Source organism: Thermothielavioides terrestris, chromosome 5 (assembly GCF_000226115.1).
Source record: "Thermothielavioides terrestris NRRL 8126 chromosome 5, complete sequence".
In the NCBI taxonomy this organism is placed as follows: domain Eukaryota; kingdom Fungi; phylum Ascomycota; class Sordariomycetes; order Sordariales; family Chaetomiaceae; genus Thermothielavioides; species Thermothielavioides terrestris.
In genome coordinates, this window is record NC_016461.1 from 170,228 (window position 1) to 185,097 (window position 14,870).

General features: G+C 61.6%; 7 protein-coding genes and 1 non-coding gene across 8 annotated transcripts; 3 read left to right on the forward strand and 5 right to left on the reverse strand.

Annotated features, from left to right (window-relative positions):
• Positions 1 to 1,705: 1,705 nt before the first annotated feature.
• On the reverse strand, positions 1,706 to 1,784 carry THITE_t142. Its single transcript has one exon. It is a non-coding gene; the product is annotated as a tRNA-Thr (tRNA).
• A 315-nt stretch (positions 1,785 to 2,099) lies between these two features.
• THITE_2120606 (uncharacterized protein) lies at positions 2,100 to 3,565 on the reverse strand. The gene has a single exon (XM_003656130.1). It carries the CDS (start codon positions 3,471 to 3,473, stop codon positions 2,376 to 2,378), a length of 1,098 nt encoding a protein of 365 aa, XP_003656178.1. The 5' UTR covers positions 3,474 to 3,565; the 3' UTR covers positions 2,100 to 2,375.
• Positions 3,566 to 4,004: 439 nt separating this feature from the next.
• THITE_2056926 (uncharacterized protein) lies at positions 4,005 to 4,859 on the reverse strand (the record flags this gene model as incomplete). The annotated part of the gene is made up of 1 exon (XM_003656131.1): positions 4,005 to 4,859. The coding sequence occupies one exon, from the start codon at positions 4,857 to 4,859 to the stop codon at positions 4,005 to 4,007; it is 855 nt and encodes a 284-aa protein (XP_003656179.1).
• Positions 4,860 to 5,217: 358 nt separating this feature from the next.
• Positions 5,218 to 6,627, forward strand: THITE_2055209 (uncharacterized protein; the record flags this gene model as incomplete). Its single annotated transcript, XM_003656132.1, has 2 exons — positions 5,218 to 5,566; positions 5,627 to 6,627. The coding sequence occupies 2 exons, from the start codon at positions 5,218 to 5,220 to the stop codon at positions 6,625 to 6,627; spliced, it is 1,350 nt and encodes a 449-aa protein (XP_003656180.1).
• A 73-nt stretch (positions 6,628 to 6,700) lies between these two features.
• THITE_2057025 (uncharacterized protein) lies at positions 6,701 to 7,342 on the reverse strand (the record flags this gene model as incomplete). Its single annotated transcript, XM_003656133.1, has 1 exon — positions 6,701 to 7,342. The coding sequence occupies one exon, from the start codon at positions 7,340 to 7,342 to the stop codon at positions 6,701 to 6,703; it is 642 nt and encodes a 213-aa protein (XP_003656181.1).
• A 499-nt stretch (positions 7,343 to 7,841) lies between these two features.
• Positions 7,842 to 9,247, reverse strand: THITE_2120607 (uncharacterized protein). Its single transcript, XM_003656134.1, has one exon. It carries the CDS (start codon positions 9,136 to 9,138, stop codon positions 8,470 to 8,472), a length of 669 nt encoding a protein of 222 aa, XP_003656182.1. The 5' UTR covers positions 9,139 to 9,247; the 3' UTR covers positions 7,842 to 8,469.
• Positions 9,248 to 10,553: 1,306 nt separating this feature from the next.
• On the forward strand, positions 10,554 to 11,783 carry THITE_2057645 (uncharacterized protein; the record flags this gene model as incomplete). The annotated part of the gene is made up of 2 exons (XM_003656135.1): positions 10,554 to 10,951; positions 11,000 to 11,783. The coding sequence occupies 2 exons, from the start codon at positions 10,554 to 10,556 to the stop codon at positions 11,781 to 11,783; spliced, it is 1,182 nt and encodes a 393-aa protein (XP_003656183.1).
• A 437-nt stretch (positions 11,784 to 12,220) lies between these two features.
• Positions 12,221 to 14,169, forward strand: THITE_2091354 (uncharacterized protein; the record flags this gene model as incomplete). The annotated part of the gene is made up of 2 exons (XM_003656136.1): positions 12,221 to 12,598; positions 12,649 to 14,169. The coding sequence occupies 2 exons, from the start codon at positions 12,221 to 12,223 to the stop codon at positions 14,167 to 14,169; spliced, it is 1,899 nt and encodes a 632-aa protein (XP_003656184.1).
• Positions 14,170 to 14,870: the final 701 nt, after the last annotated feature.

Sequence of the window (14,870 nt, forward strand, 5' to 3'; positions counted from 1 at the left end):
TCGACGGAATAGCTTGCGGGGTTCATCGAAACATTGACGCCAGTGTCTGCCAAGATTAAAAGAGGGGGTGCTTGTTTTCTGGCTCCCAGGACTCCCAGGCTTGTTGTGATGGCGACCTCGAGGAGCTGCTCTCCGGCTCCTCGTCCTCCGAATCTGATATCTGCTGCTGCTCGATCCCGGAATGTCAGTTACAGAGCTTCTTCCCTGATAAATACATCAGTTAGGTCGAAAACAACACCGCCTACCGTGCCGTACTCAACTTCAATTTTGGCGTGGCGACCGTTGTCAACAACAACTCAGTCGCCAACCAAGCGATTAGCACTCACTTCCTTATGACGCGTATCAACACTACCTATTGGCAAGGGCCGATCAATCGCCCTTCCTGCGAGCCAGCCGCGTGTGGATCAAACAAGCCAGAGCTGCATGTAGGTTCGGCCGACCACCGCGTGCCCAGCCATGCACCTGTCGTACCGATGGCTAAACCTTCGAATCCAGGAACCGACCGACCAAGCACACTTCCCCTTTGCAGTTGTCTAGGGAGCACGCTTCCGGTTTGCTATCGAGGCTTCCTCTGCATCCTCTACAAACAGCTCCTGGCCTACCGAAGCCGCTTCCCAGTAGAGCAAACTCAGTAGACCGGCAGCAGGGTCATCGCCGGCTCCAATAGCGTAAGGGGCATTGATGCGTGAAGGTAACCCATAAAGCTCAGTCTCTCGTGGCTGCTCATGGCGGTATGCACATATTTTGGAAATGTACGGAGTACCGAAAGAAAATGCCTCTTGCAACCGTATGTCTCCTGGTGCGTGGTAAGAAGGGCAAACTAATGATCGGTGTTACCCCCGGACGGAGCCCATAGCTGACGCTCGCAAGTTTGTTGCCCCTGTTGGTGGTTCCCCCTCGTGGCTGGCACCTGAGAATGGAGCTTTCGCTCGCAACCGCGATACAACGCTCCCAGCTCCCCGACCTCTAATCGCTGAAGCATCCCTACTTTGAGGGACAGTTAGGCTAAACTGTAGAAGAAGCGCCAACTATAGCAAGCTTATGTGCTACTGAGAATGACGAGCGCGTGAAGAGGTAACACATCAAACATCCGCATGCCCGCTAGCTGCTAGGTTTTCAGTTGGTGTCAACGGGTCCTGGCTTATCCGATAGCCCTCACTTTGTCCCTGGACGTTGTGCGTTCCTTTGTGGAGCCATCTGTTGCTACCCTAGGCACACAGGGGATCGAACTTACCTTACCCCTACAACGAGAGAAAGCCGCAATTGCGGTGCCCAATGAAACATGTTTCTCTCCTGTTCACTCCGGACGAAGTCAGAGCTCAGAGGTCTCGCTTCTCTGCAACAAATAGGCGGCTTGGCAAACGGGGTCTCTGAAAGCTTTTTGCTCACCACTCCAACTGGTGCCGAGGAAGGAAAAAGCACTGCGAGGAGTTTTAGTTAGTCCTCCTGTCGTTGCGAGCACCACTTTCGGGCAACCCTTTGTCACGTACTGGCGAGGAGCTCCCGGGCCCACCAGCGGAAGTTGCATGCAAGTCTCCGAGCAAAACCAAGACACGCCCATACAGCTTCACTAAGGCAGACAAGGATCTTCGGCCTGTTTATGTGGAGTTAGTTCGCACCATCTGCGCCTACCACAGTAATCAGGTGTCAGGACAGGGATCACAACTAAAAAAACAGCGTCAAAAAGATGTCGCGGAGCGTCTGTTGCCCACTGCCAGAATCGAACTGACGACCTTGGCATAGCCCCTTACTAGTGCCACGCTCTACCACTGAGCCAAGCGGGCGAATGCTTCCAGGTCCTGTTGAAGTGTTCCTCCACTTCGAACGCTAATGGATGCTGTGCATTGCGAACACCTTGACGCACTTGAAATTGCTCGGTCTTGCACGGGCATCCTGGTCGTTAGCTGTGTGCGAATTCGCTGGCAAGTCGCGCAGTTCCTTAGCTCATTGGATGTGGGAGATCGACGTAGAGAGCCTGGAAACGCAGACAACGCCGTCAGTACACCTGCAGCCGCACAACACAAAACTCCTCAAGTAAGACGAGAATCAAGGAAACTCGGACGCCATAACTGTGCCGACACCGAACAGGCGTGGATCCTTGTTGGCATGCCCCCGGACCGCCCAGGCTCTTCGCCTGCGACCCTCCACTCCCTCTCTACCCACGGCATTCTCGCAAGTTTTTCTCCCGGCTGTCTGGACGACAGGGGCGACACACAAAACCACCATGTGGTGTATACATTATGAACCAGCTGGGCTTGGACAGCACAGAATCGATTCGATCACGTTTCTCGAGAAGACCTAACTGGCGTCTATATACACGTGCATATGCCAAAGCAGACACCAGTCGCATAGCTCGTGGGAAACCGGCTCGCTGATCACGCCTCAACGGCCGTCTCCTTGGCGGCGCCCTTGACGAGGTCGGCGGGGACGATGGGCACCGGGTCGTCGGCGCCGTCCTCCACCATGCCGCCGAGGATCATGGACTTGGGGGCCATGGCCTGCCAGACGGGCGGGTCGGTGAAGGCCTTGAACTTCTGGTCGTGCCACTCCTTGGCCGTGACCCAGCGGCCCTCCGAGTCCTGGAACATGGTGTCGTCCTCGGCCCGCAGGAAGTAGGCGATCGAGTAGCGGTGCTCGGCCGGGTCGAACGGCACGACCCGGTGGATGCACGACTGGAAGCGCATGCCGCTGGCGAAGCGCAGCGAGTCGCCCACGTGCACGAACGCGCAGCCCGGCCGCGGCGCCACGAAGCCCATCTCGCGCGCGCCGCACTCGCCGGGCGGGCGGATCTGCAGCCCCCACTGGTCGCTGAAGAGCAGCGTCAGCGAGCTGATGTCGGTGTGCTTCTGGTGCCCGATCTTGTGCTGGCCCGTCTCGTTGGCGGGGAGGTAGTGCATCATGGACAGCGTCGTGGTCGAGGGCCGGTCGTTGCGGTGCGAGTTCTCAAACCGCGCGGCCCCCGTCAGGCCCATGCCCGTCGACAGAGCCGAGAGGATCACCTTGGTGACCGTGTTGCAGCTGCCGATGGCGTGCTCCAGCACCCGCAGGTCGTCGCTGTTCTTGATAGGCGACGGCACCCGCGGGCTGCCCTGCTGGATCTCGTCGCGCGACACTTTCAGCATCTCGTAGCCGTCCCTGGTGCCGGCACCGAACGCGCCCGTGCGATTGCCCACCGGCTCGTACCCGAGGTGCGAGTCGATCAGCCCGTACTCGTTCTTGGCCTCGAGCGGCGCCGAGAAGAAGCGGTGCATCAGTCGCAGCACCTCCTCCCGGTCCTCGAGCATGCGCCGGCCGTCGATGCCGTTGAGGTCCAGCTGGAAGTAGCCGTCCTCGAGGCAGGCTTTGGTCACCTTCTCCACCTCGTCCGGGTCCTGGGAGAGCAGCAGGCTGTAGTTGATGGTGCGCATCGGCCAGACAGGCACCTGCCTGCCCTGCCACTCGACCGTCTGCGGCGCTTCAGTAGTGGGAGCCATGATGAATGCGGTATGGTGGGACTCAATTCTTGCTGCTTGTTGTCCTGATGCTCTCAATCTGGCGCATCCCCGTGGAAGAGCGCGGGTTCATGTACTGCTGAGCAGTCCATGCCCGCCCTCTCCCTTCCCGCTTAAACATACAGATTGAAGACATAACGACATTCCCGTTAGATTGGCCATTGCGCAACATTGAGCCGGTTATTGACCATTCCCCGCACTTCTTGCCTCGTGGAGAGCAACGAAGGGCACGTCAGGGAGGGGTGTGTCGCATTCTCCCAAGCAGTCGGTAGGATAACAGCACTGCCGCTTGGGAGCTCTGACTCTCCCCCGCATCTTGGCGTATTTACGGAGATGTTGGCAATCCAAAAGATCATGAGCTAAGACGGCTCAACGAGGCGGTTGATTTATTCCCGGCCGGAGATGCAACGATTTCGCTCTATCTTTGCGCCGGGTGGTCGATCTACCCAGCTCATTCCGAGACACTTTGAGAATCCTCTCGGCAAAGCAGAACCAGACTGCTTCTCCAATAGCCTAGTAGAACACCAAGCACCTGACCTCGATGCTCTGCCGGGACGCCTCGTCGCGGTGGGCCGGGTCCTCAAAAGCCGAGTGCAGCGCCCGGCGCGCCACGGACGCGTCCGAGTCGAAGCACTTGATGAGCAGCACGTCCCGCGACGTCATGCGGTACTTGAAGCACCACCGATGGGCGGTGTTGTGGCGCACGACCCAGGACTCGCCGCGGAAGTCGTCCTCGACCATCTCGGCGCCGACGAGGTCCGCGTCCGGCACCGAGCCGGCCTCGGCCACCGCGATCGGGTCCTTCAGGATCGTCGCGATCGGCCGCCACACGTTGATGATCTGGTACCGCCGCTTCAGCAGCTCCTCGGCCGCGCCCGGCTCGTCGCGGAACTCCCACCGCAGCCGCAGCTCGGCCCCGGCATACGACTGGTCTACGTGCGTGCGCGTCACCGGCCCCCGGTTGGCGAGGTTGTTGCCGTCCAGGCCGAGATGGTGCCACTGCGTCGGTCCGCGGCGCACCTTGTGGTTGAAGATGTGCACTTGCCGCGCGCCCGTGACGTCTTTGACCAGATTCCGGCACTCCTCGTAGTAGACCGACCGGATGGCTTGCTCGTCGGTGAAGTCCTTCTCTTGGCTCTCGTGTTGGCAGTATTGAAATCCATGGGCGTCAAGAGAGTACTGGGCTTCGTCCCCGGTGATGTCGGTCACGAGAAACTCGTGCGGCCGGTGTGGCCGCTTGTTGGTGACTCTCCCCTTTCCGATGAAGATGGGCGTAGGCCGCGACCCGTCGCCTGGGTCGTCCCAGTAGTTCAATGTGGTGAGAACATGGTGTTTCTGATTCGGTCCCGAGGCCGTCTGGTTGGTCATGCTCGGCGTCCCGTTCATTCTCCCGCACATTCGTCATGGATTCGTTCCGGCAGGGCTCGACAGTGAGCGCTGCCGTCCAATCTTGGCCTGGTTGTTTTATGATGCCTGGCGTCTCGGCATCAACTTTTCACATTCTCTCCTAACTGCCGGATGTGCGGTAGACATTATCCAAGGGCGGACGGACCCGGAGCATGCCGTTCCGGCTTGCAAGCAGCCGCGGTTGCATTGCAATCTACGGTACCAAATCCCGTTGGAGCGAAGCGGCTTGGCCCACGGCGGACATCCGAAGGGGCCGTATCCTATCAGACAGTGCCCAATCCACACCGAGCTTGCCTGGGACTGTTGGACAAGCGACGAGATGGAGGAAGATGGCTTTGTTCTCGTGGCCAACAAAGGCGAGGAATGTTGTTCGCTGATGAACCCGACTCCTGAACAGCACCAAGAAGGTCCCGCAGGCTACTTGTCTGAGATCGGCACCTTCATCGACAGTTTGGCGGAGGCACTATGGCCCCTGAACCGGTTCATACACGACAACCCCGAGATCGCGTTCCAGGAGTACAAGGCGCACCAAGCCCTGACAGACTTTATGCGATCGAGACAAGAGACATGGAAAGTCACGCCGTCGGCTTATGGCATGGAGACGGCCTGGGTGGCGGTCTACGATAGCGGGAAGCCGGGGCCCGCCGTCTCGTTCAACGTCGAGATGGGTACGTGCCCATAGCGATTCGATGCAGCATAACCCGGTAGTAACGTCATCTCCGACTTAGACGCGCTTCCCGGGCTTGGCCACGCATGCGGCCACAACCTCATCGCCACGGCCTCGGTGGCTGCCGGCCTGGCAACGGCGGCACTGATGCGCCGCCACCGCCTCCCCGGCAAGGTCCTCCTCTTCGGCACGCCCGGCGAAGAAGGGTACCGCGGCGGCAAGATCCGCCTCCTCGAGCAGGGCGCCTACGCCGGCGTCGACATCTCGCTCATCTCGCACCCGGGCATCCTGCACAACAGCGCGCTGGTGCGCACAACCGCCTTCGCCCGCCTCGAAGTCACATACTTCGGGCGCGCCGCCCACGCGGCCAAGAACCCGTGGGAGGGCATCAACGCGCTGGACGCGCTCGTGGTCGCCTACACCGCCGTGGCCGCGCTGCGCCAGCAGACCATGCCCGGCGACGTGATCGGCCTCGCCATCACCGACGGCGGCGGCGACGCCACCAACGCCATCCACGCCCGCGCCGCGTGCGTCTGCGCGCTGCGCGCCGCCAGCGCCGCCCGCCTCGAGCAGCTGGTCGCCCGCGTCCGCGGCTGCTTCCGCGGCGGCGCCGAGGCGACCGGCGCGCGCGTCGAGATCATCCTCACGCCGGGATACAAGGACCACGTGCCGAACCGCGTGCTCGCGGCCAGCTACGCCCGCTGCTGGAACCAGCTCCCCGACGTGCCGGACCCGCCCATGCCGTCGCCGCCCACCTGTGGTGCGGCCGAGCCGCAGTTTGCGAGGATCGCGTCGAGCACCGACCAGGGCGACGTCAGCTATGCCGTGCCCAGCGTGAACGCGAGCTTTGCCATCCCGCCCGGCCCGCGCGGGGGCCAGCCGCACAGCGCAGACTTTGCGATCGCGTCGGGGACCAGGGAGGCCTTTGAACGGGCTCTGCGGGTGGGCAAGGCGCTGGCGGGTACGGCGGTGGACGTGCTGACGAAGGAGGGGTTGCTGGAGGAGGTGAAGGCGCAGTGGAAACGGGACATGGAAGATGCGAAGAACCCGTCACCATCTTGAAGCTGGGGCCAATAGTTGTCCTTGAGGCTACATAATACCCGGCTTGTCTAGGCTCTGTTTCACACAGCTCAGTTTATGCGGTGCAAGCTGTCCATCCCAGCTGTTCTTGCTCGTATGTCAGCGACAGCGGAGGGTCGCCGTCCAGATTGCCTGAAGGCGCCGAGTTGCGGGATGCAATCGAGATACGTGTCGCGATCTGCAGGCCCGCGGTGGCCTGCGAGCAGGGTGAGTTGAGCGCGGGGCCATTTCCGACTGGAACGGCCTGGGTGAAGATGCCTTCGAATGAGCCCTCAATGGTGGCTCGCGTCTGAACCGGGGGCGTTACGTCCCCCGCTCCAACTTCGTCCGTGGCGATCCGGTAGGACGACGAGACGATCGCGTTCAAGCCGGCGTCCAGCAGCGCCGAGCCGTGGTACGTCGCGCCCAGGACGGAAAAGCTGTAGCCAACGGGGTAGCTGAGCGTTACGTTTATGACGCAGGTCTTGGACTGTTCTGTAGGCGGAAATGCCGGGCCGTAGTACGCCGCAAAGTCGTCGAAGCCAAAGGTGATAACGGACCCGTCCGGGCTTATTTGCGAGGAGACAGAATTCTTGGGACAGCCCTGGCCTTGGGCGGAGAGCGACGAGAGACTGACGTTGCTGGTTAGGGGGAGGATAGCTGCAGAGTTGGCCACGGACCCGGCCACAAGCAGCAGGAGGTGGCGTCGACAAAGCATGGTGGCGGGATGGCAATGGACAGTTGCCAGAGCGGAGGAGCCGGACGTTCGGGCAGCGAGGACGGAGAGCGGTCCGTCATAACTGTGGTATCAGTTTACAGTTGGATAAGAATGGAACCCGGCGCGACAGAAATAGAAGCTGACTGCCTAAGGTATTTTGCCTATTTTATTTAATCATTGGCCGCTCCGGTCTAGGCGCTGGTTGATAGTCGTAGCTCCTCGCCTGAAAAATGCTTGTTCCATGTCCTGCTGGTCCATCAAGAACCTCCTTAGGAGGAGACTTCCACGAGACTTTGAACATGTTGCCCGTTCCAGCCGCAAAATTCAAGACGTGATCCGCTCCTGGATCGCCCTGGGCGCCGTCTGGCTCGGCACTGCGCGCTTTGCTGCGCATGAACCTCAACGCCCCACGCAATCTGCTCCGCTGCCGGCTTCGCACCTCCGAGGTTGGGTGCCGAGGGGAGCAAATTTGTTCTCATGAAGGCGTGCTGCACAGACCGTTGGGGCCGGCTCCGATGATGATGTCGTGAACGTGAAGCCACACACGTGTACCTCAAAGGGCAGGACGCTCTGAACAGCACCTTGATGCTCCGTTCGGCGGGCCAACGAGGTTCTCAGAAACCGTCCTTTCCATTTGAATTTTTGACTACCTGAATTATGGTATCTTGTTTAAAACAAACTGACCGGTAACCAGCCGCTTTTGTTCGACCTCGCCTCCTTGGGCCCCAAACCGTTGTGACTTGAATCCTGCAGGAGAAGCCGGAAGCCGCTTTCGATCTTGGCCATCAGGAAACATTCTGATTCCTTCCTTGTCCCGCCATGCCACTGGTGGCCGCGAAAAACGCCGTTGAGCAACGCCAAACTCGAGCTTTTGGGCTTATGTCCCCTCTTCAACCTTCAACCCGACTTTAAACGTGTCAGAACATAACGGCGCTGAGCTAAGTCCCAATAATAACAAATGGGGCACCCTAGGTTTTTAGCTCAGTGGTCCAACAAAACGCCCACTTCACCGCAGCGAAACAACGCATGCTTTACCAACTCCAGAACAAACTCCGACCCAACGCCTGAAAAGGGAATCCCCCCAGATTCCAATCTTACCTAAGCTAAACGATCCCCTAATTTAAAACTCAAGCAGTGACGCCCCCCTTTCCGACCGCCCCCCGCATCTTTCCCAGCGGATCGCCGTCCGCGCCGCCCAGCCGGTCGGCCACGACGTCCTCCTCGCTCTCGGTCGGCCGCGGGGCCGCACCGCCCGCGCCCATGCGGATGGTGTGGTGCAGCTCGGGCGGCAGCGGGTCCACGTCGCAGCGGTCGGCCGCGACGTCGGCCTCGCTCTCGGTCGGGTTGCCCTTGATGTCGGCGCCGAACATCTGGGCGGCGATCGGCACGCCCGTGCTGGCGCCCGTGCCGGCGCCCGTGCCGGCGCCCGTGGCGGGGCCCGCGGCTACGTGCTGCGCCGGGGACTGAGTGGTGGGCTGGCGCGCGCCGGGGTCGGCCTGGTCGTGGGAGATGTGCGTCGTGTGCATGGAACGCGCCCGCTTGTCGAGCGACCAGGGAGGAGTGTTGTGCGCGGCCGTGTCCCAGTGTGAGAAGCAGTCGCGGCCGAAGACGCCTTGGTTGGAGCTGAATTCGAGCGGGCGAATGGTCGATGTGATGGTGGCGGGGGCCTCGGACGGGTGAGGGGAGGGTCGGCGGCGGCCGCGGAGGGCGTCGATGGCTGCGGCGCGTGTGGAGATGGTGCGCAGGGCGGTTGCCCTGAGCATGATGCGGTTCGTGATTCTCAGTGGCGTGCGCATTGCTGGTTAGTTTTTTGCTCGGGATAGGTATTTGCCCCCGGGGAGCAAGCGAAACACTATGGTGAAGCTGGCACTAGGATGTTATGCTGTGGTGCTTACCGCGGTTGTTTGCCCTGGCAAATCACCCCAGGCATGACGTCACCAGAACCCAACTGACCACGGTCGGGTGATGGAAGATCGGCGATGGATTGAGTCCGCCAACGAGGCGTCACGGAGCTATGGCCACGTCCTGGTGGTGGACCGTCTCTCTTTGCCCTGAGTGGAACCGCATGTACAACTCTCTAGCGGGACGAGAGACTAGGACGAGACTCTTGTTCATAGAGCAGCTCCTGAGCTGCCCGAGTCGACGTCAAATTGGCTCGTCGAGTGCCCAATGGGAAATATCTTGCGTGCGGTTGCTAAGTCCTTCTTCATGACTTTGACAACGCAGGCCTCGGTAGATCCTTGATCAATGTTTGCGAAGTCAGCTTCTTCGCTTCCATGTTGCGGATGCTCCGCTGGAACAAGTATAGGTAGGTAAGCATCCTCAATCGCGTCAGGACTGGGTGAATGTCAATCTCCAATTAGCTCTCGGCTCCACTCGGAATGAATGATCAATGGGATTGTCTAGCCGCAGCCAGCGAGGCCAGCAAGGAGCAGCGCGCTTCGAGGCCTCATTTTGCGAACTGACGCTCTGAACGGCGTTTGGCATTCGTCAGGGTCATCCGATCGGGGCTGAGGATCGTCGACAACCAGGCATCTGTAGTGTGCCACAAGCGTGCAATGCCGGGGCTGCCGATATCCTGTGTCTGGTGCGAAGGACGGCAGTTGGCGAGGTTCACTGTGCCCTGCGCAAGGAACGCATGGCACCACGGCGCACCTGCTTCACTGGCAGCCGCCGTGACGTCGGCAGGGTCCCTGCGTCACTCAAAAGCGGGAATTTTCAACCTGCCACCCTGAGGCATGCGTCTAAACCGTTGAAAGCCATGCATATATTACACGTACAAAGTTATGTAGTGGAGAGCCGCTGGGCCGGTGTTCCGAAGAAGATCGTCAGGGGCCGAGAAATGCGGAGGCCCAACCCGGGCTGGGAGAAGATCGGCGCCTGGCTCCTGGGAACGCCTGGGCGATCGCAACCCCAACCGGACACATGGCACCAAAGTTTGCCCGGCTCATAGGAGGATGAAACGCGGCAGAGTACGGGGACCAATGGCGGAAACCTCATTCCAAGCACAAACAGAAGTCTCGCGTGGGAATGCAATCCGCAAGGGAGATCGCAGCCGGATTCAGGACAGTCCTGCTGGGCCGCACCCGCAATGGCCGTCTCCATCTCCCCATCTAAAACTCGCCCATCCATCGGGAACTGGACGATGTGGCACACAATTGCGATCTCGACGCCACAGCCATCCCGGAAGCAGTGAGACGCGCCGTCGAACATGACGACCACCGTGCTCATCGGACAGGCGCCCACCAACCTCGGGCCGCTGACCACGACCTTCACGCCGCCGGCGGCGTGCACAGTGGCCGTCGGCGCAAGAGGCGGCGGATTGGTGGGGCTGTTACTCGGCGGCGGGACCAGCGACGTTGCGTACCTCGGCCAGGCGTGCACCGCAGGGAGCGCCGTCGATGCCACGTCATGTTGGCCGTCGACATCGAAGGGGGCCCAGAGCCAAAAACCGCCGCTCCAGGGATGGGGTTTTTACTCCCCTGGACTGCACTGTCCCGTGGGGTACGCCACAGCCTGCTCGGCGACAGGAGGCAGCGGAGGGGGTTCGGGTTGGCCGGTGCAGTTTAAGCTGCGAGACGGGGAGACGGCAGTGGGCTGCTGTCCGAGGTTAGTATCCAGCGTCAGGCTCTGCTACAGTCACTGACCAGCGGCCAGTGGTTATGGCTGTGCCAACATCAACGGCCAGACATGCACGATGGTGGCCACGTCCACCACCGTGCCCACCGTCACATGCGACGGGAATAAGAGCGGGGACTTGGCCGTTCGGACAGTCCCTGATGCGGCGGCGTCCATCACAGCGCTCAGCCTGTTCGCGCCCATGATCCAGATCAACTGGCAGAGCAGCGACCGTCCGGCCTCCAGCACCGAGTCAACACGACCAACCGCCACCAGCACATCAACTGACAACCGCATCACGGCGTCCGGGACGCACACCATCGGCACGGGCGCCGACTCCAGCGCCGAGACGACGCTGGTGATCGACGGCCACCCGCAGACCAGCGGCACGGCGCACATCGTCATCGGCGCCGGCACGCCGACCTCGACGCCGTCGCTGCAGGGAGACGACAAGGCGGCGGCGTCCGACAGCAGCGGGGGGTTCAGCTCGGCAGCCAAGGTGGCGGTGGGGGTGGGCGGGGCGGTCGCGGTGCTCACGCTGCTGGTGTGCGCGCTCTTCTACTACCTGCGGCGGCGCAAGAGCCGGCGCGAGGAGCAGGAGCTGGACCGGCTGTTCGGCACGGCTAATGCGAAGCACGAGATGACCGCCGCCGGGGATTTCACCAGCAGCAGCGACATCCCCGGCTGGTACCGCGGCCAAAGGCTGGCGACGCTGACGAAGGATCCGTTTCGAGATGCGTGGGGCATACGCGAGCCCGAGATGCCGCTGCCGCCGCCGCCACCGGTAGCGAGGGAGCCATACTTTCGTCCGTATCGGCCGTGACGTGGTATTATTATCGCTCGCTCGGGGTGTGGGTGTGGATGTGGATGTGTGCGTGTATTTGTACGGTTGTCCGTGTCATTTGGGAATGCGGATTTTTGCCAGCAGCGATTGTGGGTTGCGTTTCAAGAAAGTAAAACAACTGCTTAGAGTGTCGGTGCAATGCATGGAAGCTTTCTCCGTCGCCATCGCCACGCGATGCGTGAGGTTGTTGCGTTCAGTCAAAGTTCGGTTCGCAGTTCGCAGATGCCAATGGGAGATTGCTGTCCAGCAACTGTAACCCCCGTGGGCAGGGGTCTAGGCCCCAGCTTGCTTCCCAAAGGAGCTGCTGTGCATGCTCCACCCTGCGCCATCGTCACCACCAATGGCTTCGTCCGGATACTGCCAACAACACCCACGCACAATGCCGGCAATCCCGATCCCGATCTCGCCATGATACAATGTCGACCGAGCCGACGCGCCCGCTGCTGCTGCCGCAAAACCGCAAACTCCGCCACCTGCGCGGCATTTCGCTGAGGAACCTGACCTTCTCGCGCCCGCGCGGCCACGCCATCGACGACGCTGCCCTAAACAAGAGTCCCGCCAAGCTCGAGTCGCTGCGCGATGCACCCCAGCTGCACCATGCGCTCTCGTCCGAAGACCTGCGCCCGCCGGCTGGCCGCCGCAGAAGTACGAATCTGGCCAACGACAGCCCCGCGGCTCGACAGAAGAAACTCGAGGACGTCTTCGAGAGCCGCCTGGCCGACGCCTTCTTCTCGCTGCATGTCGACGCAGAGGAGGACCCGGTCTACATCAGCGAGGTTGCAGAGCGCGCGACGGTACGGATTGTCGGGAGCAGAGAGGGACGTGTCTCGCTGACGGCGCCCAGAACTTCAATTTTCGCTTCTTTGACCTGTCCGAGCTCGAGTCTCCCGCCACGCAATCGCCCCAGGTGACAATTAGGGTATGGGCAAAGCGCAACAGCGCCTGGACGCTGCTGCTGCAGGATGAGGTCGACTTGCGGGCCCTGAACTGGCTGGGCAGCCTACAGAACGTGCATTTCCCGCCGAACAGTCTCGCCTTCCACATGACCGACGGCATCTACTCCCTGGAGCTCTCGTCCAAGCCCGCGCCGCCCAAGCACGCTCCCGCGGTGCCGACATCGTCCTACAACGCGCTGATGAAACTGGCCACCCTGGACAACTCGATCCAGGACGCGCTGGCTACCCGCCGCCTGCTCGCCCAACAGATTAACGATCTCCTGAGCCGGGAGGCCAAGAACGAAGTGCCCCACGCCGAAGACCGGCTCGCCTTGGCCAACAAATACCTGGCGCAACAACGGCGGGCCGTTGCGGCGGCGAAGAAACGAAACGAAGAGCTGAGAGCGTCCATAGCCGCGCGCAGGGACGCCATAGCCAAGGGCCGCGCCGCGCAGCAGAAAGCCGCCCAGGACGTGTCCAACGCGGCGGAGCAGCTCGCGCATTCCCAGGCGCTCCTCGCCAAGACCAAAGCCGACATCCGCGGCCAGCGCCGCCGCATCTGCACCGACCTCTCCCGCATCTACAACATCACCCCGACCCCCAACGCCCCGCCGCTGTCCTTCCAGATCTGCGGCCTCCCGCTGCCCAACACAACCGACTACGACTCCGCCACCACGACCTCCTCCCACCCGACCTCCTCCTCCTCCTCCGCCTCCGCGCCCGCCACCACCGAGGACGCCCTCTCCGCCGCCCTCGGCCTCGTCGCCCAGCTGACCGACCACCTGCAGTACTACCTCGCCGTGCCGCTGCCCTACCCGCTGCGCCCGCTCGGCTCGCGCGCCACCGTGCGCGACGACATCTCCCAGCTGCCCGGCGGCGCCGGCCCCGCCGGCGGGCCCCTGCGCGAGTTCCCGCTGTACGTCCCGCGCGGCGGCTCCGGCGCCCATTTTCGGTTTGATTACGCCTGGTTCCTGCTCAACAAGGACGTCGAGGCGCTGTGCGCGTCGCAGGGGCTCAAGGTCGTGGATATTCGCCACACGCTGCCGAATCTTAAGTATCTGTTGTATGTGTGCAGCGCCGGCAGCGAGGAGATGCCTGAGCGGAAGAGGGGCGGCGTGAGGGGCCTGTGGGCAGGGAGGGTCAAGGGGCTGGCGGCGGGTGGTGGTGGTGGTGGTGCTGCGAGTAGGGATGTGCACGGCGCTGCCGACGATGCGAGCAGTAGTGTGGGTGGGGGCAGTCGGCGCGGGAGTGATGTGAGTGATGCCGCGGGGAGGAGAGGGGAGGAGTTGAGGAGGGCGGCAACGGCTGCCGCCGCCGGTGGTGGTGGTGGCGGGAAGACCGGGGAAACCGGCCTGGCGCTGCCGTTTGCGGAGGGAGAGGCTAAGCTGTCGTTGCGGACGAAGGGCATGAGGGAGAGTGCGGCTGACTGAAGGGGCGGCAGTTGAGCTGCTGGTTTGTGATACCCGAGGATGCATGCACTGCGAACCAAGAATCAGCGGACATACAATGTTTCAGCGTCATTGTCAGCCGGACCTGGATTCTCAGGCCATTTTGCTTGCTCATTTACCTGGAACCCGCCTGACACCATGACTCTTCCGGGTATTCAACCTCCCGGGCGAATATGACCCCTACGTCTACGACGCGATCGGCAACTTCGTTGTGCTGGACTCGGGTGGCTAGCGCAACGCCACGCCTAACCGCCTCCTTGCGCGGTATTGTGCTTAGCTATAAAGATAGAGATACGTTTGCTATATTTACGAGCCTGCTGGCCGATGGTGGCTATAGTCAGGTCCTACCGGTCTTAGTTCAGCGGCAGAATGGCTCTTTGGCCTTCTACGAAAATGGACCGAGATAATGGCGGAAGGATGCCGCGGCATAGCAAGTCGACCGCGTCCACAAGGTCATCGGGTTCCTCTTCTAAGCCCTGCAGCCTTCGATCGGCACGCGCGTCGTCCGCCGAGACCCTTAGCAGCGCGATGTTCCGGACATGAGAACAGAGTCAGTTGCCTAGCTGCCGCTCGAGCGATCGCCAGAGTCCCGCTAAATCGTCCCCCGGCTCGCCATGGATTGGTTCCTATGGAACGAAGAGGGCAAGATGTGATACCGCATTCCAACGTGAATTCAATCCACC